Raw genomic sequence first — 23,833 nt, forward strand, 5'->3', positions numbered from 1 at the left:
TTGCATAATATGAGCTGAGATGATAGCTGGCTAGCTGCATTCAAAATATGTAGATTCACTTTTTTATACTCCCTTCAAGTCTTTCTATGGCAACCTCAAGACCAGTCTTGACTTCTCCCTTCTCGTTTAGTTGAGGATGAGGGGTGAACTTCTCCTCATTTGCCTTTTCTACTAGCTTCAAATGGGCCCAACATATGCCAAAGTTTGCTTGTCAATGACGATACGATACAGAATCTGAGATATGCTTAAGGTGATGGAAACAATAGATACAAAGATAATAGGGGGTAGATTTACCAAGAGGAAAACAAAAGGCTGCCCCAAGAACAGAACCCATCATGACATTCCTGGCACGCCAAAGAAGAGATCCTGGCACTGAATTTTTATATAAGATGTTAATTGACAAATAGAAGACAAAGCAAGGATCCAATGACAATTGCTTAAAGCAATCACAAACAGAAACTAATAGCAAGCTCATCAGAACAAAAAACCTGCTCCATACGACTGGGCAAATGTTCAATTCTTCGTGCAAAACATGCCAGTATATTCAACAATTTTTACTAGTATTTTTTTTTGCACATTATCCAAGAAAATATAACTTGCAATAAAATGGTTAACCTTGTATAACAAAATCTAGACGACTACTGCAACATACTTCAGCAAAAAATAAGGATTTCAACTCTTACTTACTTATCAGACCAAATGTTGCAGCAGTGGCTGAACCAGCTGCAACAATGTTATACACATCATGGACTCCTCGTTCCTCAGCTAGCAGATTCTGTAGACCGTAAAATGCAGCAGTGAATATCCCAAGGCGCACTCCCCCAACCAGGGATCCACGAGTAACTCTATAAAACCTCTTCTCCATTGCATCTCTCATCAACCGATACTGCTCACGCTTGTCTGGGGTACTTCCAAGCTTCAGTGTCACTTCAGCATCCTTACTCTGGAAAAATGTCAAAAGGGTCCTCATATAGAAGAGAAGGATATAATAGAAACAAAAAATTGATATTAGATTGAGATTGATAAACTTACAGCAGAAGCAGCTGCTTCCTTGCTGCCACCGTATAACATACCAGCAAATATCCCGATGACAGTTGCTGTTCCCCAATTAACAGTCCCAGCTAACTTGGGAGTTCCCTAAACAGACCAGAAACAGATGTAACATTATGAATAGAAGATGCAACACATCGAACTACGCAACCCTCCCTCCTCTCCGCACCCTCCCAAAGACATATAAGGATGAAAACTGCATTATTTCATTTTGCAAATGTTAACTTTAATTTAACCACATAAACGAGTGAGTTATACCTCCTTCTCTTAATCTATTTCTCATAAGGATATCTTTAAAAATATCTTGGGAATTTGTCAACACGAAACAAAGGCGATGAACCACTATCTTCATGTTACATTTCGTGAAATAATTAGAGCTATATTATTACTCGGAAACTATCAAAACTATAAACATATGTTTAAATAGCCTTTTATAAAGAATTAAAGATCCTGCAGCCTTTTATAAGATCCTGCAAATTTAGTCATAAATTTGGGCCAGTGTCTATAAATTTCATGCATTAATTCCAGAACCTATACATATTACATGCTTATTCCCACTAACAACAGAAGAAAACTTTTTCCTAATACCATTTCATGAGCTTGTTTAACAATATTGTATCTATCTTAAAGCAAAGAAACATTATAATAAAATAAACAGAAACTTAAAGTGTTTATAAACTATGCATCCAACAACAGTAAGAATTCAACAAACCTGAAGCAAATCTTCCCAAGTGACATTCTAATCTGCCATCCACCACTAAAAGAAGCCACTAACCTATCCGAATCCTCGGGCGAAAAGCTGAGGTCAGGCATCAACTTATTGATCTTAGAATTCACCTGATCCAAGTCTACAGCCTGTGCCATATTCTGCAATAAATCAAGCTCATCCAACAACCTTCCCATCAATTTCAAATCATCAACAGACCCCTCAATTGCCTTTTGCACCTTCTCAATCTTCTCTGCAACCTCCATCTCCTCCTTAAACGTGCTCATAAACTCCTCCTTCAATGTCTTACTCATTGAAACCTCGAATTCTTGACTCAAAAATGAAACTTTCATACTATTATTGGCCTTAATCACATTCCAACATCAGGTTCTTCCAACCCAGCAATAATTCTCAATTGGGTAGTTTTTTCTGGCCCATTTACCCCAACTAACCCTACTTTCTCCCCTTTCTTCACTTCCCAACTCACATTTTTCAGCACTGTAACAACCTTGTAACTCTTACTAATGTCCTCTAACCTAACCCCAGATGAAACACTTGAAGCCCCAGAATTTGATTGTCTATTCTTTCCCCTTGTTCTATCAAATTCATCAGAAGAATCTTTACCCTAATTAACATATTGGTAATATGACTAAATTTGAAGGATGAACATATATTAGTTGTTCATCAGGTATATCAAAATGCCCAATAGTTAGCTAGCATCTTCCAAACCCAACTTTTCGACAACCGCAAAATAATCCCTTCTTCTTGAAAAGACAAGCTTAAAATTTTGGATGATTGTTAAAACAATTGCTTACAACATTCATACTTAATACCATAAAAACAATCTAGCAACTTACATATAAATATAAAGACATACATAAAATTCAACCCCAAATTTTGAATTAAAACAACAATGCAAATCTAATTCAATCAAATAATGCAAATTGAAACGGGAATTTCTTGAACTTACAGTTGAAACAGCTTCTTCTGCATTTTCAGCGGTTTCCATCACTCGAAAAAAATCCGTTTACTCGGTTGCAAATCAGCTAAAAATTAACAAATTCAAAGTCAAAAATAAAAATTAAGCTGGTATTAGCTAGAAACATGTATAACAAATTAACAATATCATACTGTACATTTCAACTATGTTCTGAACATGTTATCAAAATCATTTTTCGTTGGCAATCACAACAACATTAGGCAAACAAATTTAAAATTGCGGGAAAAAAAAAAAGGGATCGTACCTAGAATTGATGAGAACCGAGCTTAGCAGGAAAATGGTGTTAGGAATTTGATCTCTGGCTTTCGCTCTTACTTAGAAGACCTCGCGCAGATGAGAACCGAGAGAAAATGATATTGACGAAATTCGATTTCAAACCTCGGGTATCATATACTTCCTCACTTCCTCCGTTTCTATTAGTTGACACGTTGAATTTATTGAACGGATTGGAGTTGAACTGAATATAGGTGAAATGAATATTTTATGAGAGTGGAAAATTAGGAACTGAATTGAAATTAAATTGAAGTAAACAAGCCCTTAGACAAACAAAACGTGTCAACTAAAAAAAAAAACTTAAGATTACTCCACACTACATGTCATACAGAGTAATACCCACCCAATGACCAAAACTCAGAACTGAGCTTTGTTTCAACAATTTGACTTCCATATTATTCATACTAGCAGGTTAGATCCCGTGCCATGCACGGTAATTTCAATATTTATCATTAGTTAATTTCAATATTTATCATTAGTTTAATACAATTATTTTACTATAAAAAATAATATCAAATTGCAAAATAGGATGAAAGTTCTGTAATTACAATTTTTTGAATCTTTAAAGAAAACAGAGGAAGAAATACATGCATGACTAATAAAAATAACTATGGATTACATTACAAAGTTATAGATAATATTACATTATTGTATTATATGACTTTGTTCCCGTCATAAAATAAATAAATATATAAATCTTTGTTGAATGTGTGAAAATGAATGTACTTGCCAAATAGAAAAGAAATACAGAGTATTATTGTAAAGTAAGTATTACTACCTCCGTTTCATCTTTTTTGCAACTTTGTAATATTTTATATCTCACAAATAATGTCCAAAGTTGCAAAAAACATGAAACGGAGGTAGTAAATTAAATACTTCTCTAAGAAGCTTTGAAAAAAAAAAAAAAGAGGACCTTTTGGAGGGAAAATTTTTAACCAGATTATGACAAGTGTCATTTCTAGTTTCGCCTTTAGTATAGGTATATTGATTGATTGATTGATACTCCAGTAATGCTATTGTAGAAGTGCTTCAAATGTTTTTAGATTAGTGTTTATGTAAATTTTTATTCTATCAATTTCTTGTTTTTATAATTCTCAATGATACGTAATACGTATGAATTAAGTACGGACTATATAGTTGTAAATATTAAACGAAAGGAGTGGTTTGAAAAATGGAACTAGTACTACATAAATGAAATGATATTAACACTTACTTACTAAAATATTCAGATTTAAAATCAAATTGTTTTCAGATATCAATAACTTTGCATGGATCAAAAGTAAACTTAATTTATTTGTACCTACCCATATAAGAATCTAATAGTATGTGACTAATTTTAATCATTCACTAGTTTTTAGGCCTGGACATGCCCCAAGTTATTGCATTAATTGCATAATTCAAATTCTTAGTATTTATATTGAATTTATAAAATGATATATTATACAAGTATGACAATAGGTTATTGCCTAGCACCTTAATTTTGTAGCTTAAAGTTGTGAGTGAAATGCCTTTTAATTTATTGTATAGTCTTGTGAAATTTAAAAAACTTGACACAATCACACAAATATGCACAACTAGATTTGACCCGGTGTAAAATGATTATTTGTTTAACTTCTTCTTAATGGCCCAATCGGAATAGTCCTTAGACACCTCAAATCCTAACATAATATGCTACATCCTACATGTGCTAAGAAGCCCAAAAATAACGAGTCCTAAACTTCAACAACAAAACTACAAAAGATACCTTAATCATTCTATACACATGGGAATAAAGTCATTAGTTACCACCTTAAGCAAAGAATCCCATGACTTCCATCACTAAGTACAAACACTAACTAATTGCCATTCAACTACACTTATTACTTCAACTCATCTTCATTTTCTTTCTTTACAATCTTGTATTTTCTGCTAATTTATTTCAATAAAATGCATCAACCTCGATTATCGACCACTTTCTTTGTAATATTAATCCAAGCTTCATTTCTACTTCCCTTAAGTTTTGGTTATAGTCATGCTAATTCATGTAGATCCTATTGTGGCAACATTACAATTGACTACCCGTTTGGAGTCAAATACGGTTGTGGACACCCGGGATACCGAGATCTTCTATATTGTGTCAATGATGTCCTCATGTTCCATATAAGTTCGGGGTCATATCGAGTACTAGACATCGATTATATGTTTCAAGCCCTCACACTGCACGACCCACACTTATCAACGTGCAACACAATTGTTCTCGAGTCACGCGGTAATGGGTTTGTGGTCGAACCATGGAGGAAACCATATTTGACTCCAACACCCGATAACGCCTTTTTACTACTCGGGTGTTCAAGAAATTCACCACTCTTCAAAGGGTTTCCTTCCAATAAACATCTACCATGCAGGAATATATCGGGTTTGGGCTGTGAAGACTACTATAGGTGTCCAGCTTGGGGGTCCATTGGGCCAACTGAAGTGGGCCTGGTATCTGGGCTTGGCCCACCCGAATGTTGTGCGGTGGCTTTTGATGAAGTTGGGTCGGTCCAAGGGATAAATCTTACCAAGTTGGAGTGTCAAGCGTATAGTAGTGTTTATAATTTAGCACCATTAAGAGTTGATGGGCCACACGAGTGGTCGTATGGCATACGTGTGAAATACTCGATTCAAGGGCATAATGCATTTTGTAGATCGTGTGAGGCTACCAAAGGCACGTGTGGTTATAAAGGTAGTGATGATAGCGGGATTAGTGAATTGTGTATGTGCGATACTTGGAATTCGACTGCAAATTGTGAATCAACTTCAGGTAAGAAACTAACAACTTAACCTTACATCATGAATTTTCTCGTGAAAATGGGCTTCCTAGTGCATTTCATCATTAAAAATTAAACAGCTTAATCTTTAAAATGATACTTGTATTGTGTACTACTCTATTTTGTTTGAATAAGTGTTGTTTAATGAATGAGGATATATATCCTTACAAATTATTTTAATATCTGAACTTATACGTTCATTCATCTTATGACATGCGAAATGGTATATATATTATGATTTCAAGTTAAAAATGACCAATTGTATACTTAGTAGAAAATAAATGAAAATTATTTACGGAGTATTTTATTATCAGATAGATTAGAATTTTTATTACATCTTTAATATTGGCTTATCATTTTGCTAACCTTTTTTTAATAAAAAGAAAAAACATTATTGTTCAATTGTTTTCTTATAGTATAGTAATTAACCATTTTAAAATCTCTTTATTCTAATCTTGCAGTTGAATCAATGACAGCAAATAGTGTTATTTTAAGGGGTTCGTTGAGCATTTTTGCATTACTAGCAGGTGAGTTCTTTTAAACTCTTACAAGTTTGACCTTCGTATTTGGTAGTTGGTACTATGCTTTACTAATTGAGTAAAACAAACGCTAACTCTATGCAGGAATTCATTTTCATATGATTTTATGGAGTGCAAGCTAAAATCAAGTGTAAAGTTTGAGGATCTTTAGTTAGGTTATCATTACAAGGAAAGTGACTTGTCCACAATACCACAATCGATATGGAGTACATTATATGAACAACATGTTGACTAGAAAGTTGGAGCACTTGGAACACTACAAGAAGTGCAAAACTTGCACGTGTATACTATGATATTGTATACTACAATTCAGACGTATCATGAGATACGACACATGCTTTTTCGAGTATTTTGACTTATTAAATAGTTACAAATATACTACGTATAATAATTGTGTAATATTGTTAGTGTTGAAACATTGTTAGTGGTTAATACAATTTTCAAATAAATTCTCAATGTCATATGTCCAAATATTATCGATTTTGTGCTTAATCATAAAAGATTAATACTTCCTCCGTCCCCAAATGAAAGTCCCTTATGGGCAAAAATCTCGGGAATTAAGAAACTTAAATAAAAGTAATAAAATTACATTGGAAATATAAATTTACATTGGGTATGTAAAATAGTAGAGAGAGAAAGTAATAAAAGTACATTGAAAAACAAAATTTACATGGGAAAGTTAAATTTGCACAAATATTGTTGTAATTGGAGGAAATTTTGATAAAAAATTGATATTAATGGTACTTGAAAAAAGCAAATGGGGCTATCAATTTTGGACTAAAAATAAGCCATAAGGGACTATCATTTGGGGACGGAGGGAGTAATAAAATATGAAGTATTTCTAATGAACAATCAATCTAACTAACCTACACCTATGGTTTACAATTTTACATCCTTACAATCTTATTTGATACTTTGATTGCTAAGTTAAGCATTCATAAAACTTACATATATTCACGTAGTTATATGTAACAGAATTATGATATTTCTAAAATAATGTTTAATGATATATCAATTTCGTTAGTAAATTATTATATCATGTTGGAGTTTAAGTTAACGATTGAAACTCAAAATTATACTGTAAATTATACCAAAAAAAGAATACATTTTTATTGCTTAGGAGGTCCATACGATTTTACAAGATTACGAGACTAGAGTACTAGACTAGTGACATTCTTACGGGTAACAAAACAAGACACGAATAATTGAAAATTAGATCAAATAAAAAGTGTTACCGTGCCCTACCAACTTCTCGTCTTCTTTGTTCTTCATTCCTAAGAAGAACCAGAAATTCTCCATTGAAGCAAAAGTCGAAGATCATTGAAGTGAAAGAAGAATAATGGCGGGAATGGGAGATGGGTATGTGGGCAGTGCCCAAGATGCCGTCAGAATAAGGAGGCTTGAGAAGCAACGAGAAGCTGAGCGTCGCAAAATTGAAGAGCTCAAGAACAAAACTTCTTCTACTCAAGGCCAAGCTGGTCTTCTTCAATTTGGTTCCGGCACTTCCGAGGTCATACAAATCACTTTCTCTCTCTTTTTCTGTTTTTAGGATTGAATTTTCTGGTTGATTTCTGATTTTTTGTGTAATTCAAGGGTATTTTATATTAGGGTTTTGCTGAGGGTTGAATTCATTGGTTTATTGCAATTAGGGTTGTTGTTAATTGAAGGGTCTGGTTTATTTATACGGAATTGTTCTGGGTTTTAATCTGGGATTGTTAAGGTTTTGTTGAGCCTAATTTCAATTTTGATGACACTCAAACTCAAATGATTGTTTATTTCCTTTGTATTATTCTTGTTGAATTATTGAATGAGAAAAAATTTGGTGGCATATGAATTTATATTGGTAGATATTGTGATGCGAAATCGATTCTGAGCTTAACTATTAGTTAACCCAAAGAATTGGAATTTTTTATGCACTTATAGGATCAATTTCCTGAACCAACCTCCTTAAGTAGTGCCTCATCTGAGGAACATGAATTTTAGATGAATCATGTATGTAGGGATTTAGGGTTTCAACCATCAATCTTCTTACTTTATGACATGGACCAATCGCACTTAGGACCGCTGTAGAGCTGAGTGTAGTAAACAAAATTGATTAGTTTACTTTCAAAGAACATTGAAGATGATAAGGATATGCCAATATGGTAAAACATCTTCCAGATACAGGCTCCATTTTCAATCTTCTATTACGTGCTTCTAAGTTCATATGTTATATAAATATTATGGGTTATCATTGATAGGGGTGTCTCTTTTAATGGATAGGACATGGAGTTTTCTGATGGTGTGCTAAGTTGATGAATGAGTGGATTTGGGTAATGACTTGAGCTTAGTTCAGTCTCTTCGAGAGAAAAATGTGGTATTAAGTAAAAGTATTGTGCCTAATAATTGGGTTATAGAGAGCTTTATGTCGAAAGCTGTGTATCTATTTATCTTGCCCTAGGAATTACTTTTCCTAATTACTTAGCTTAGCTCTAAATAACTTTTTGATCTGATAGATGGCTAGTGTATTTGATGACCTATGGCATTCGGATTCTTCATCTTACCTCAAGTGCTCCTGTTATATGACTTATATCCTCTTTACTCCTACAGTCCTACATGTATATGGACACTTCATACTTCATTTTTGACCAAAACATGGAAACATTCATACTATTATATTAAGCTGACAGTGACATACTTATGCATGGGTATGTGAGTCTAAGAAAAATAGATGGTGACTTCTTACTTTTTTCTTCTTCTTCTTCTTCTTCTTCTTCTTCTTCTTCTTCTTCTTCTTCTCTATTCCCCCTTCCGGGAAAAGTATGGAGGCTAACCTTTTGTAAATCTAATTATGGTCTTGTTTAATACCTTGTTGAGAACTTCCTGGCCTCTGCTAACCCCTTTTATATGCTTGTAGACTGCTTGCTTTATCATTATCATTGGTCAAACTTATCTTTGACTGTCTCCCGTACTTTATTGTCGTTCTTTGTTTTGTGACGGTATGATCAGCTTTTGATTTTCTTTATAAATGGTTGAAGGTAACTACTTATCTTTATGTGCTGTCTAGTTATCTGTGCTCTGTTGCTTCTAATTAGCTGAAATATATTTATTTATTTATTTATATATCTTCGAAGTTGGCTATTTTTCATACAAGGTATCAGTTATTCTAAATCTATGTCATGTGTAAACATACTTAATGTAATTTCTAACAAATTTTGCAGATTCTTGAGACTGCATTCAAGAAAGAAACTATTGGTCTTGTTTCAAGGGAGGAATATGTCGAGAAGGTAAATCTATTTTGTCTCCCCAGGTTTGAGAAGGTGACCTTGTCTTGTACTGACACTTGTATAGTTTTGTCTATGTAGAGGGTCAATATTCAGAACAAATTTGAGGAGGAAGAGAAAGAGAAACTACTGAAGCTACTGGAAGAGTGAGTTGAATTCAAAATGATGTTGGTACTTAAAAGAGACACCTTGTGGTTTCTGTTCGTAAGTCCTTACAGTTGTGCACCTTGCCTTCTTTTATGTCATGTTTTGTAGGGAAGAAAAGCTTCAGTTAGAAAAGCGTCAAAAGAGGAAGAGAAAAGTGAATTCCCGGTTATCATTTGCTGAAGAACTGGACAATGGGTCTGAAGAAGAAGAAGAAATTAGTGAGAAACTTTCCTTTATAATCATTAAAGTTTATACCATCCATTCAGTGCTCTCTGTGTATTTTATTTACTACTTCGTATATCACCACATTCTGTCCTAAGGAGTATTACAAATTGTGGTCAGATTTTTTACCATGAAGAGAATTACAAAGAACTCTAACAATGGCTTATTGATAAAATGAATGTTTGTAATATAATGTGCCATTTTAAGATATGTCTGCTAATGTTTATCAGTTGGTATAATTTAAGGTATTTAACAATACCTTTACTGATGCTGCTGCTTGCTCGTTACAGATAATGAGGAACCTGTCAAATTAAAATGTGGAAAGCTTGGCAAAGATCCTACTGTTGAAACTAGTTTTTTGCCAGACAGGTTTTGCATCTTCTTACATGACTTTCATTCTGTGCATGTCTTTGGGAAGAATATGAAATTTACTATTTTGAGATGCTTATTAGTGAGAGAGAAGCAGAAGAACAAGCGGAAAGGGAGAGGTTAGGAAGACAATGGCTTCGTGAGCAGGCAATGATAAAAAGTACGTATGAATCTTTATAAAATAATTTTGCATTGAATACACATATATTTTACTCATTGCTTTCCTTTATTTGCTCTTGAATTTCAGATGAGCCACTTCAAATCACATATAGTTACTGGGATGGAACTGGTCATCGACGAGTAATCCAGGCTAGTGAAATTCTTAAAATCCTTGAATCTATGACCGGCAGCATCTGTAATGTTCTTTATTTAGTTTTCTGAACATAATTTGGTTTGTTTCAGGTGCGCAAAGGTGATACTATTGGGGCATTTCTTCGGGCAGTTCAGCAGCAGCTTGCTCCTGAATTTCGTGAAGTTCGGACTACTACTGTGGAAAATCTGCTTTATGTAAAAGAGGATCTAATCATTCCACATGTAAACTCTTTTTGTTTATCCTTTTCTGATTTTAAAAGTTTGCTATCTTTCCCTGCCCTTGACTTTGTTCCATACAATTCTGCATTTTCTGTTTTACAGCAACACAGTTTCTATGACCTGATCATAAACAAGGCCAGAGGCAAAAGTGGACCGGTAATTTATTCTTCTGTTCTTTAGCTTGATTTATTCTTTTTGAATTATTTTGTGCTCATCATGTTTTGGGCTTAGCTGGAAATGATTCCAAGAAAACACAAGAGAAAGAAAAAGTTCTGATATTAACTAAGTTGCATTCATTTTTTATTTTATTTTGATGTTAGCATTAGTCTTGTCAGCAAGGGTAATATAGTGATATGGTGAGAATACTTTGCATGCTCCAATAATGAAGGGTTAAATTGATCGATAATCTATCATTGTGTGGACAAAAATTGAAGCATCTAGGGTTAAATCAACTTGGTGTCTCTTTCTTCATTTATGAATGATTTTTTTTGGAGCAAAGTAATACATAGATATGTGCTACTGATCCTTGTCCAGTTGGTTTCTTTCCTATTTGGGCCCTGGTGACTTGAATCTTGACGTGATAGTTTGTACTTCCAAGCTCTAGTGAGTCTGCCGAGAAACTGAGAAAGCATAGCTTTCTAACCCTGCCTAAGTGTTCTTTCAAAAAAAAGTTTAAACTTAGTTGGTTGGAACTTGGAGCTTTGTGTTTCCCATTAATAACAATTGAATAGGGACTTGATTCATGCTGGTAGTGGAAGGTTCAAGAGTTGCCTTTTTGTTCTGATGTTTGGAGTTGGTGTGGTGATGTTGTTGCTGAAATAACTGGTAGGCAGCACTATTGTCTGTTTCGTTAGTTTTTATAACAGATCATTTGTGACTTTGTGAATTTGACTGGTTAATGTGAAATGGATGTTTTGATTATTCATGTTTATCTAACTGAATAATAAAAGTGAAAGGGAATATGTTCAATTTGGACTCCAAACCTTGTCTAATTAATTCATAGGGGTTAATACTGAGTTGATCTTGTATTTAACCTTATGACTCTTGATGATTTAAGGCTGTATCACATCAATGTTACTTTATTGTTTTCTCTTATTAATGATTTTCCCTCCTTCTGTTATCTACAGCTTTTCCATTTTGATGTACATGAAGATGTTCGAACAATTGCTGATGCAACAATTGAAAAGGATGAGGTGAACTTTTTCCTGACTGTCACTTTTGTGTGTCTTAGCTTATATTGAGGACTGCTCCTTAGAAGTGAGAATGTAACCAATGATATACGCATTAGGGATAGTAGTGATAATAGTTGCATTGTCCTAGTTGCCAGGTTGTAGATAGGGGTGGGAAGAAGTTACATTCAGAGGCTGAAGTTGATACTTGATTTCTTAGACTATCTTGAGTTGAATCATTCTGCTTTTGTTGCCTATGTTTTGATAAGCTCACTTGAGCTTCTGAATCATGCAACCAAAGTTGGGCCCAAAAGCATGATTGACCAATTAATCACTTTTTAAACAAAATCATATCAAAGCTTTGTGGGATGATTTAGGGATCTTGATAAAGCTGGAATTTTTATCAAGATGCACGGCAAATTCAGTTCTGCTCAGTTTAGTGGTCTTACGTGGACAATGTTAATGACATTATGCCATTTGCTTTATGTTTATACTCAGGTGATTTAGGAATAATACTTCTTATGTCCCCTTTTGTTCAACACATTGGGGTGAAGTCACTTTTTTGAATATTTGGTTGGGAGGAGTTGATGAGAGAGAAAACTGAGAAAACAAATGTAGTGGGTGTGAGAGCAGTGGTCAACTATATTGTAGTATAGGGGCAAACTCAAACGGACAAGCTAAAATGGTAACTGGGTAAAACATTAAGGAACGAGGAGTAGTAGTATGTCAAGTTGATTACATCCCACTATCCCAGTGCATATGTTAAGTTGCTGGATGGACCTTCTCTTACTTGGGGTCTTTGAGATGATTGAATAGAATCACCATGCCTGTGCTTTGTGCTTTTGCCCCTCTTCAATAGTCCGATTAGTAAATCACTAGCATCTGGTTGCATGTTACAACAAAGTGAATTAAATTTATAATCTTGTTTTGCATCATTCCCTTGCAGTCGCATGCTGGAAAAGTTGTAGAAAGACACTGGTATGAGAAGAACAAACACATTTTCCCTGCATCAAGATGGGAGGTACTAACTCTACTGAGCAAATTATTTCCCTTGTCTCCTCAAAATATGTGGTTCAGCTGTATTATGCTTGTGTTCAATTTCCTAACAAGATTGACTCTGGTTTGATGATGCTGGCCTTTTAAGTATATTTTGACCCTGGGTTGACTCTGGAGTATATTTGAATTGTGTTCAAGTTTAAACAAGTTTTAGCCTCTTGCAGCCCCACTTCTCTTCCTTCATTCCGGAATCAGTGCTCACATTGTTTAAACATCTCACTATTAAGTGTATGACGTGATTTACAAATATACCCTCTACAATAGTTGTGCTATGTCTATCCTCTTTCTTCTTTCAAGTTAATATAAACCAAATATATGTCCTGTTGCATTCCACTGTCGTGCTTTTCTGTATATTACTACATAGCATTTTCCATTGTAGTACAAATTCGGATACTCCTCTGTTCTGATCAGTATCTGTGGACCTATTTGTGTTATCATTTGCAGATATATGACCCAGCAAGAAAATGGGAACGATACACAATCCATGGAGATTAATCCACCCAAGAAAAAGATCGACCTGTAACACAGATATTGTTTTTGACATTTTTTTAGCATAGTTCTGTATCTAAACTTACATTTTATTGTATTTTTTGCTGTCGAGAGGAAAGAATGTGATTTTTGAAGTTTAGTCGTCCTCCACTTTTCCCGTTCCTTACCAAGTTCTGAAACAAGATTATAGATTAATCCATATATGTAAGTTTTAAGAGAAAACATGGAAGGAATTTAATCACTATGAAAAATAGTTTGGTCTAGCTGACTTTGTCGAGGACAAAGTGATGACATTATTTCACTCTAATTGATCCAGCTGACTTTGTTGAGGATAAAGTGATGACATTATTTCACTCCAACTACTTTCGTCGTGATTCCTTAAAATGGAGAAGAGTTGTTAAACCACTATAGTATTGCCCAACACATGTTGATATTGCTAAGCGTGTAATGCGCAACTTCTTTTTCTTATAGTAGTAGATGATTAATCAAAACTCACTTTATGCGTAGTATGAGTATGAGACACTATGGATAATTTGGTACTCTTGAAGAGTTTCTCTGTTTTATTAATGAATAATTGAATTTTACAAACTGATAAATGACCTATGGTATACTCCGCATTCGCTTGATTGTTGTAAAGAATATGGATTATGTAGTTTCAACAAGTGGCATTTGAATTAGGGTATAAATTAATGTAACCTGTGAATGATTTGAAATTTAACCAAAAATTGTACTATATTCTTACAAATATATGAGGACTTATAATGATTTTTATTCTGAAATAATAATTAGGTTTGATTTTGTACATTCTTAATTATGATGTGCATCCTACATTAATAAATCTTAAAATAAATTTTATTTATTTTATTTGTGTTCGATTGCTGTGTTGGCCCTGATATTTTGGAGCCTAAAGTGAAAATTAAACAAGGGCACTAAATAACAAAGACGTATTTCAGGATATTTGACAACAAAATATTTTGCCCCTTATATAATGATAATTATTAATTCGAATTATTTGACTATTTTTCGACCACCGAAAACTCATGGATTGAAAAGTTTTTTCTCGTAAAAATTAAATTTCATTCAAAGAGGTGGGGCCCGTCTAAAGGGTGTGAGCCTGAGCCGTTGCTCAAGGTACCTTATAGTGTAGTCGGCTCTGTTTGGTTAGGAGTAAGAAGAAGTGTTGTATTAGACCAAAACCCCTTACGGATCAATCCAACCCGGATTAAGGATTTGTTTAATTCATCGAATTTTCAAGTTTGAACTTCTCTTATTTCATCCAATCTTTCTAACACTATGTTAACTTATTAGATTTTTTTAAATTTTTTTTATATTTACTAGGTCTAAATCAAGTAGTTTATACTTGAACAACCCTTATCAAAACGTATTTATTCTAATTCCTAAATTAAACTAAACAAAACAAGCCCTAACTAAACACACATGTCAGTATGTCACATGTGCTACAATATTGAAAAATCTATAGTACTCCTACTTCCGATTACAATTTTCCACCATAAAAAAAGGGAAAAGAAAAAAAACTCTCCTTCCCCTGTCCTTCATTATAAGACTTTCAACACATTCCCTTCTCAAAGATTTTTCATCTAACACTCTCTTTCTCTCTCCTCTCTCTAACAATGGCGATTAGGGTTTTTTTCCTCGCTTTACTGCTCCTTGCTTCTCCTTTCCTTCAAGGTAATTCCTTTTTCCCATCAGATCTCTAATTTCATCTTCTCTATATTCATACTTACACTCTGATTTATTTACCAATTCTCTTCTGTAATTTCTATTGCATGCATGGATCTGAATTTCTGATTTTTTTTTTTTTTTTTTGGGGATTTAATTTGCACGATTGAGGATCCAAATTTGCAGTAATACTATGTGATTGTTTATCCTTAATTTAGATCTGCATGTGTTGAATTTATTGACCCTGAAATTTTGTTTGATTATTGTCAAATTTTGATTTTAATTGGAAAAATTCTGAATTGTATTTGTGGGATTTGATTGTTAGTTGCTAGATGTCAATCGGAGGCTACGGATGATCCCATTGGTGATTCCATCGCCGAGGAAATGAGTGATCTTGGAGTTGTTAACGATGACACTCAAGTTTATGGTGATGAGAGCTTAAGCTCTGCTCCTGGGGTTGAAACAGCTTATGTTTTCCCCAAAAATAGTGGCAAAGGTATGATCTGGTCTTAATTGTTTGAATTACAGCTTGGTATTGTCTGCATTGTGTTTTTTTTTTTTTTTGGGATTGTTAACCTAATCTGAAATGGGTTTGTTTTGCAGTTGTGACAGCTGGGGAAGAATCAGAGGTGCTTGTTGGAATCAAATATGATGGTAATTTGTGAACTTTCGTACTTTCCCTCGGTTTCTTCGCCTTCGGGTTGTTTACTTAGTGTGGTTGGGAACTTGAGATTCAATTGCTTAATGGTTTCATAAAGGAGATGATAGTTGGCAAGTAGTTTTCTTGGAATTGTATGTAGTTGCATGTGATGTTAATTGTTTGTGGTGTTTTCAAAGTTTGTTTCTTTCACTGTCCTTCAAGTGTAGAACTATAATTGTTGTTGCATGTGATGTTTATGCATGTGGTCTTGTGCAATGTTGTTGTTTCACTGTTGGAATTGAGCGTCTTTAGATTTTTAGAACTATAGGAATGTAAATACAGTTAGCAACTTTGAGGGGCGGGGATTGAGAGATTTCTATTAGTTGTCATGTTTCTTTGTGAATATTGCCATCAAAGAGATTATGTTGGATACTTGGAACTTTACGCGGGGAACTGGTGATGATTTTATCTTTGTGGCAACAATTCATCTATTAATACACCTATATTTCAGCACAAAATGATTTTTGTTTGTGTGTGTGTGTTATGCTACCAAATTTCCAATTATAAGAATATGTTTCGGCTATTGTAAAAGTTAGATAAGAATTACATTTTTTTTAAAAGTGTTATTTTGTGTACTACATAATTCTGAATGTAAGGGAACAAGTTGATTAAGATGATTATATGAGGATACTAAGAGCATTTTTTACTGTGATGTGAAAGTGGCCACTAATTTGGTATATCTTAACAAAATTAAAAGCCTTTTATTTTTTTCCTTTTTTTAATAATCTACTATTTTCACGAGTGAGAAGTGAATTTAGTATATCTTGACTTGGTTAGTTGGTTATAATGGGTTGATGATGGGGATGTAGTTTCTTCAAGCAAGAAATTTTATGATTTTAATTTTACAAAGTCAAGACATTGTGATGTTATCTCACTATAATTTATTTTACAGGGGATGCAAGTTTCAGTGTTGTTGCAATCCATGCTAGCGTTCATCTCCCATATGATCATCGTTTGCTTGTTCAGAACCTTACTGCACAGGTATATAAGGCCCTTTAATTTTCATGTAAACATGGATACCTGACCACCAGAATAGTGAACTTGCTATTTAAAATATATGGTTTTTCCCTTTTTTTTTTCTTCTTTTCTTTTCCATTTAGGCCTTGCTCCATTAGTATAATTTAGCAAATCAGATTGATTTTTATGTCATCTGAGTTTGGAAGCATTATTTGTTACACTAGGTTATGGTTATTTGGTAGATTGTCCTTATTATATAATTTAGTAGCTCAACTAGTTTAGCTTGTAAAAATTTGGTATATGATCCATGCTGTGGTGAAGTTTTCTCAATTTAACCTTCTTGTCATGCTAATCCCTGCTGTCTTGTTTTTAAAACTATAATTAACACTTCGTACAATCTATTGGCTGCATCACTATTGTCATTCTATTAACCACCTAATACTTCATTTTGTCGTCGTGTGTTGGAAAAGAGGAATGAACATGTAGCCTGTTGTTGCAGATATCCAACTACCTAGGCTTAGGATGTGACTTTTTTTTTGGATAAATAATAAACTAAAATAAAATAAATTGTTACTTGTGCTGTTGTTTGATATAGTTTTGAGATTGCTTGGTAAGTATGTTCATTTTAGTGAAGTTAGGGAAGGTTGGCTAACCAATGTAAACAGTAAACCTGTCAGGTTGTCACTGATACACTGTCTGCATTGATTTCACTGGTTCATCTGCATTTTATTTTGTCCTGTATCTGGCGTATTTTAATCTATAGCTGTTCATCTTCTGTTTCTCTATTTTGCTTCCAATTTATGCTTAATGATCTCTTCTTCAATACCAGGTATTCAACAATGCTTCAGTTCCTTCATCAGCTCAAGCCACTTTCCCCTATGTATTTGCTGTCAGCAAATACTTGCAGGTACGTGATAATTCCGACTGTCAAGTTCAGACTTTATTTTATTTATTGCTGTTGCTTGTAAAGGCTTCATGATAAAAAAAAAAAAAAATTATATCATTCTTGTAAAATTAATGGCAACACTTTCCATTGCAGCCTGGATCATTTGATCTTGTAGGATCTATCGTCTATGAGATTGACAAAACTCCGTATCAGAGCACTTTCTTCAATGGCACCATTGAAGTTACCGAGGCCAGTGGCCCCTTGACCATTGAGACTGTTTTCTTGGTTATGCTTGCTTTTGCCCTTGTTGCTGCTCTTGGTTTGTGGATACGTGGTCAATTACAACGCTTTTCAAAGGTAAATTCTTTCTCCATGTTTGTAATCTTTTGTACAATTTTTATTTTCTTAATCTTGTATGTCCCATCTTTTTTTTTTAACTCTTTTTTTCAAACACCTCTCATGTGTCCTTGCACATAAGTAGTGTGCTTTTCTAAGGGATTTTGGGGTCCAAATTATTCATGTTGAATGTTGATTGTTTTGTGGGGTTAGGTTTTTTGGCTTGCTTGATATTGGACATTAGATATCTTAGTATAAATACCTAATGCTGGATGGAGGTTACAAATTTGCTTTATGATGTCTTGTTGTATATTTCTTTTTACCATGAGCATGATTAATGTAGTTGAACTTGAATTCCATTATGGTACATCTTATTATCTTCAGCAAGTAGCTGATTCTGTTGTCAAAACAGAGATGTGATAAGTAAGTATGGTTGTAAGTCGGTGTTTGTAATCTTTACATATGATATATATTTACATCTGCCACAGAAATCTAAGAAAGCACCTAAGGTGGAAGTTGGAACTCGATCAACTGATTCATCATTGGATGAATGGCTGCAGGTATATTGGTTCTAAGCTTATGTTTTTTGGTTTTTTATATTGAAATTTTAAGGATTAATAAAAGATCTTAGTAGGATCTCTATGATACATTGCTAATATCCAGTCTTTCGTGGCTAATGCAGGGTACCGCATACACCCAGGCCAACAAATTGAAGAAGAAGAAATAGATTGGTCTGCTTTGGTACAAAAAACTGTTGTCTATTTATAGGCCCATGTAACTCAAAACTCGGCATTTGATTTTGTTAGAGCGGAAGAGACTACTTCTCTAGTGTAGAATATGCAAGGAATTTTGATGGGAGTTTAGTTTATAATGATATTTCTTTAGCTCACCCATCAATTACTTGTCATACAAATTATACAGTTTCGTAACAGGATTTTTTTTTGTAAGCATGTAGATCTTCACAAATTAGTTACAATTTATCCACTTTTCGTTAATATTTAGTCTTTGATGTTCCATTTTGTTTCAAACTCCCTTGTCAGTATGCTTACCTGCATTGGCTCTCAACTCCTTGTATTTTAAACTGAGTTTTGGTTGACATGGAGCAGTTTACATACTTGATGTTGTTCAGCTCTAATTGTTCTATACAGCTCGAGAGCTTGTTATATACACTCGGGTGTACTGTATACCCATGACTACTTTGTCCTCATTTTGATGATTAGTTTTTATTTAATCATTAAATGAAGAGTAAAAATTAACTTTGGCTTAGTTAGGTGTACGGTGCTCCCGGGTGTATATAACAAACCGGGTGTATATAACAAATTGAGCACTGGGTGTATATTACAAATTCTAATACAGCTTACGTTCGTATTTCAGAAACAGTATTGATTTGATTGATCTTTCTACTCCGTATTTGACCTAAGCTTTCGAGTAGTAATGATTGCTGATGCCTCTCAGGCTCTCACTGACCAATCTTGTGATTTCAGTAAGTCATTTTTCTAAATTTCTGTAAGCATACAGATCTTCTCGATTTCGAATACAATTGCTTGTTTTCCTATAATTTAGATTCGTGTTGTTTCTAATCCGTAGTCCGTACCATAGTAGCCATATTATCACTGTGAGTATGAGTCGATTTATTGTGAACGAAGAGAGTACTATATTGTTGGATTACTAATTAATCTGAATTAGGAAAAGTTTGCTGTTGCGTGAAGTAGTATCGTTTGAATCTTTATGTTGCAAGCTGTCGTATAAGCTATCTTACCTCTTCTAAGCTGCACAAAACCAAATCATATTCGTATCCAATAATTAAACGTTTTAGGTAAAAGTAGCAGTACACTTTTTCTTTAAATGTGAATTAATTATGGACAATACAGTACTTCAGCTCTACTTATAGAGTAATTGCTGCCAGAGTTAGCACTTAGTCAGTAAATGCCATTCTTTTATGAAGTGATTCTTTAGCAAATTGATTAAAAAATGAGGGTCCATGAGAAAATTCACAATGAACAAAATTTAACTCATACTGTATTTAATGATATGATTATAAATTTATTTTTGGATGGTGGTACACTGGTACATGAATAGGCGAAACGTAAGCAGGGATGATATTGAATTAAGTTTTCCATGCTTAATTATTCACACTTAATTTCCTTGCTTGATGACGCCCTTCAGCTCACCTAATAACCATAGTTTATAATCTAACTACTTTATATACAAGAATTTAATTATGGTTTGAGGCTGTAATTGACTAACAACTCAATTTCTGAAATTCTGTACACACTGTGAAATTAGCTTAGTTGGATATTTTAGTTCTCAAATTTTTAGTTGATGTACTTGAGAAGAAAAGATCTGCCATGCCTTTCCTTTTTGATTTGTGGACTGTGGTCATTACCTGTTGAATTGGATTCCTGAGAGTAACCTTTGATTAGGACTTGCTATGTGACTTGATGGCCTAACAGGCTAACACAGATAGTAAAACTGAAGAAGTTAGTCGTTTTGCCTTGTACATGCTTGCTCACATCTTACCTCAAACATGTGAATGTCAACTAGCTTACTCGATTAAAGTCTTGAGGGTGGTACCAAGACTTGAATTAAATTCTGTCTATATCACTACCCCTTTGTAGCTTACCTCACTGTACATGCTTGCACACACCTTACCCTATACATGTGGATGCCAACTAGCTTAGTTGGTTAAAGTCTTGGGGGTAGTTCCAAGACTTGGGATTAAATCCCGTCTATATCATTGCCCCTTCGTGGCTTACTCAGTATTTTACTGTCGATAGTAGACAGAAATCTTGTTTGCTGCCACATTAAATTGTTCAATGTGCTTCTTCTGTAATAAGCTTGTTGATTCAGACCAGAAATATAAAGAGATACAGTACATCTGCCATTCAAAATATTACCCATATTAACTCTAAGATATTAAATACCATTTCATAGGATTCTCACTAAATGCATCTGATCAGTACTTCTGGTATGCCATGCATATCCTCGGACCACGGACTCTTGAGTCCGTACCCAAAAGATGATACATGTATAGTCGTGATAAGAATTTTCCTGACCAAATAATATAGATGGTTTGGGAATACTTGATTGTATGTGGATCCACATCTATGAACTCTGCTAGTCTGCTAAAAGCCAAATCAAAGATTTTTTTGTGTAGAAATGACCATAGCATTGATGAGTACAAATAAGTAGGTGTGCAGAAACTAGTTAACCCAGCCAACCACAACTCTTTGGACATGTGCTGTGATAGATCATAACTCATTCAATAGTGAAGATGACCTCTTTGGATTTGCTATCTATCTACTTAAACGGCGATTATTGGCCTTAATTCGCAAGCTATTTAGGGGGACCCTGAAGAACATGTGAGTCCGTGATTTCTTTAAGAGAGTTGGTTGTATAATCTCACATCCATCCATATATAATAACTCCCGAGGCCTATCATTTTTATTCAAGTTGTATGCCAAGATCTTCTGGCAGGGTTATCAGCTCTTAATCCTGCATTGTTTGCCTGCTTATCAGACCAGTCTAGCTGTTCTGTGAGCGCGTGTAAAGTTAGGGGTTCACAATGCGGATATCAATCCCGATCCTTTTGACCCTATTGTTTGCCACAAGCTTTTGTTATGGCGATCAAAAGACTGTAGAGGTCATTGGAGTTAGTGAATGTGCTGATTGTCAGCAGAACAATATCAAGCACAGCCATGCTTTTGAAGGTAAAAATAAACGCGCTGTCTTTGTAGTTTCAGCTTCTTTTATTTCTGATATTAATATGATCATGGTTTTCATATGCAGGACTTAAAGTTACAATTGACTGCAAGCTTGCAAATGGGAATATGAAAAGAAGAGCAGAAGGAAAGCTCGATAAAGAAGGAAACTTTAAGGTAGACCTTCCACATGACCTTGTGGAGGATGGGAAGAAGTTGAAGGAAGAATGTTATGCACAACTTCACGGTGCATCAGGCATACCATGCTCGGCTCATAATGGGATCGAGTCATCGAAATTAACCTTTGTTTCTGAATCTGATGGAAAACACACATTTAGCCCAGTTGGAAAACTAAAATTCTCACCAGAAACTTGCACATCTGCCTTCTTGTGGCCTCACTTTAAGTACCCACCTTTGCACAAGAAGTCCTTCCCTAAGTTGCCATTCACTTTCCCTAAGATCTCTTGCCCTCCGTTTCTCAAGAAACCCTTTTTCAAGAAACATTTCTTCAAGAAGCCAATTATCTCTATCCCAAAGTACAAGAAATCGTTCCCACATGTCCCTATATTCAAGAAGCCATGCCCACCACCCGTGCCAGTATACAAGAAGCCACTCCCACCACCCGTGCCAGTGTATAAGAAGCCACTCCCACCACCCGTGCCAGTATACAAGAAGCCACTCCCACCACCCGTGCCAGTGTATAAGAAGCCACTCCCACCACCCGTGCCAGTGTACAAGAAGCCACTCCCACCACCCGTGCCAGTATACAAGAAGCCATGCCCACCACCCGTACCAGTATACAAGAAGCCACTCCCACCACCAGTGCCAATATACAAGCCACCTATATTCAAGAAGCCGCCTGTTATCCCAGTATATAAGCCAAAGCCTCTTCCTCCTATTACCTTCCCCCCTAAGAAGCCATGTCCTCCTATTAGTATTCCTAAGCTCCCTCCATTTAAGTTCCCAGATCACCCCAAATTTCCTCCAAAGGTTTTTGAACATCCCAAGTACAAAAAGTGGCCTTCTTTCCCACCATTCACTCCTCATCCTTGATCAAGAGACCAATTGCTTTATTTGTAGCGCCGTGATTTATTTCATTTCATTACAGGATCATATTCTTATGGATGCAGTAATATATGTAATGTGTTCTTCATTCTGCATTGATGCAAGAACGAGCGTGCTGGTTCAGTTTACACTCCAATAGATGCAGGCAGCAGCAGGCAGTTTCACCCTGAATTACTAGAGTGATTATAAGTCATCATTGTTTTTATTACTGTTTCTTATTTACTTGTACAATGTTCTTGCTACACCATATCTTTTGTAATATCTATTTTGCCAATAAAATTGGTGACATTATTTGTTGAATTTGTTATCATATCTCTATAAGACTATAAGCGAAAGATTGTTGAGAAATGTTTCTATGAATTTCAGCAAGAGATCCTAAAAGAGAGTGGTAAATTTTATTGGATATGCTAAATAATGTACAGTATGTGACAGGAAATCAGGATTAAAGGACAGTTGGTGACATTAATATCGAATTTTAGCGACTTAATAACCTATCTATTCAATCAGACTTATCAGAGGATGCTCTTTTAATATACTGCTCAGTCCTTATAGAATGCTCTTTCATTTCAAATACCCTTGTAGGATGGCATCTACGCTTAGACATGAGTATGTTTACTTGATATGGAGTATGTGAAAACTGTTGTCTTATAAGTGGTCTTACACACAATAAGATTCCCCAAACTAAAATATTTAAGATGTATTATAACTGGTTTTGTGAAGTACGTCCATATTCTCATAGCATTAGGGCTTTACACCTACATATATTCGTGAATCAGTGAATGAGACTTCTCAAACTAGGGAAAGAATTGCACAATTAACACAAAGCAAATTAGACAACACTTCAATTTGTTTTAATTGGTTGTAATTGGTTTTTTTTTTTTTGGTGATATAGGAACATTCATAAT

At 34.6% G+C, this 23,833-nt stretch overlaps 5 protein-coding genes across 5 annotated transcripts; 4 read left to right on the forward strand and 1 right to left on the reverse strand.

The window, feature by feature from the left end:
- Positions 1-55: 55 nt before the first annotated feature.
- Positions 56-2,811, reverse strand: LOC145620124 (uncharacterized). Its single transcript, XM_081674770.1, has 5 exons — positions 2,727-2,811; positions 1,033-1,137; positions 688-943; positions 295-372; positions 56-207 (listed from the first exon to the last, which is right to left on the reverse strand). Exons 1-5 carry the CDS (start codon positions 2,763-2,765, stop codon positions 56-58), a joined length of 630 nt encoding a protein of 209 aa, XP_081530896.1. The 5' UTR covers positions 2,766-2,811.
- A 2,068-nt stretch (positions 2,812-4,879) lies between these two features.
- Positions 4,880-6,698, forward strand: LOC145621385 (uncharacterized). The gene is made up of 3 exons (XM_081676125.1): positions 4,880-5,811; positions 6,280-6,345; positions 6,442-6,698. Exons 1-3 carry the CDS (start codon positions 4,956-4,958, stop codon positions 6,477-6,479), a joined length of 960 nt encoding a protein of 319 aa, XP_081532251.1. The 5' UTR covers positions 4,880-4,955; the 3' UTR covers positions 6,480-6,698.
- Positions 6,699-7,561: 863 nt separating this feature from the next.
- On the forward strand, positions 7,562-13,866 carry LOC145620435 (protein XAP5 CIRCADIAN TIMEKEEPER-like). The gene is made up of 12 exons (XM_081675112.1): positions 7,562-7,867; positions 9,558-9,623; positions 9,702-9,766; positions 9,876-9,985; positions 10,280-10,358; positions 10,442-10,518; positions 10,606-10,667; positions 10,761-10,892; positions 10,992-11,045; positions 12,017-12,082; positions 13,005-13,079; positions 13,559-13,866. Exons 1-12 carry the CDS (start codon positions 7,697-7,699, stop codon positions 13,607-13,609), a joined length of 1,008 nt encoding a protein of 335 aa, XP_081531238.1. The 5' UTR covers positions 7,562-7,696; the 3' UTR covers positions 13,610-13,866.
- A 1,266-nt stretch (positions 13,867-15,132) lies between these two features.
- On the forward strand, positions 15,133-19,163 carry LOC145620314 (translocon-associated protein subunit alpha-like). Its single transcript, XM_081674958.1, has 8 exons — positions 15,133-15,292; positions 15,609-15,779; positions 15,887-15,937; positions 16,876-16,964; positions 17,770-17,847; positions 17,980-18,183; positions 18,651-18,722; positions 18,845-19,163. The coding sequence occupies exons 1-8, from the start codon at positions 15,235-15,237 to the stop codon at positions 18,887-18,889; spliced, it is 768 nt and encodes a 255-aa protein (XP_081531084.1). The 5' UTR covers positions 15,133-15,234; the 3' UTR covers positions 18,890-19,163.
- Positions 19,164-21,592: 2,429 nt separating this feature from the next.
- LOC145620636 (uncharacterized) lies at positions 21,593-23,228 on the forward strand. Its single transcript, XM_081675337.1, has 2 exons — positions 21,593-21,872; positions 21,952-23,228. The coding sequence occupies exons 1-2, from the start codon at positions 21,728-21,730 to the stop codon at positions 22,914-22,916; spliced, it is 1,110 nt and encodes a 369-aa protein (XP_081531463.1). The 5' UTR covers positions 21,593-21,727; the 3' UTR covers positions 22,917-23,228.
- The last annotated feature ends 605 nt before the right edge of the window (positions 23,229-23,833 follow it).

Source organism: Chenopodium album, chromosome 27 (assembly GCF_948465745.1).
Source record: "Chenopodium album chromosome 27, dcCheAlbu1.1, whole genome shotgun sequence".
NCBI lineage: Eukaryota > Viridiplantae > Streptophyta > Magnoliopsida > Caryophyllales > Amaranthaceae > Chenopodium > Chenopodium album.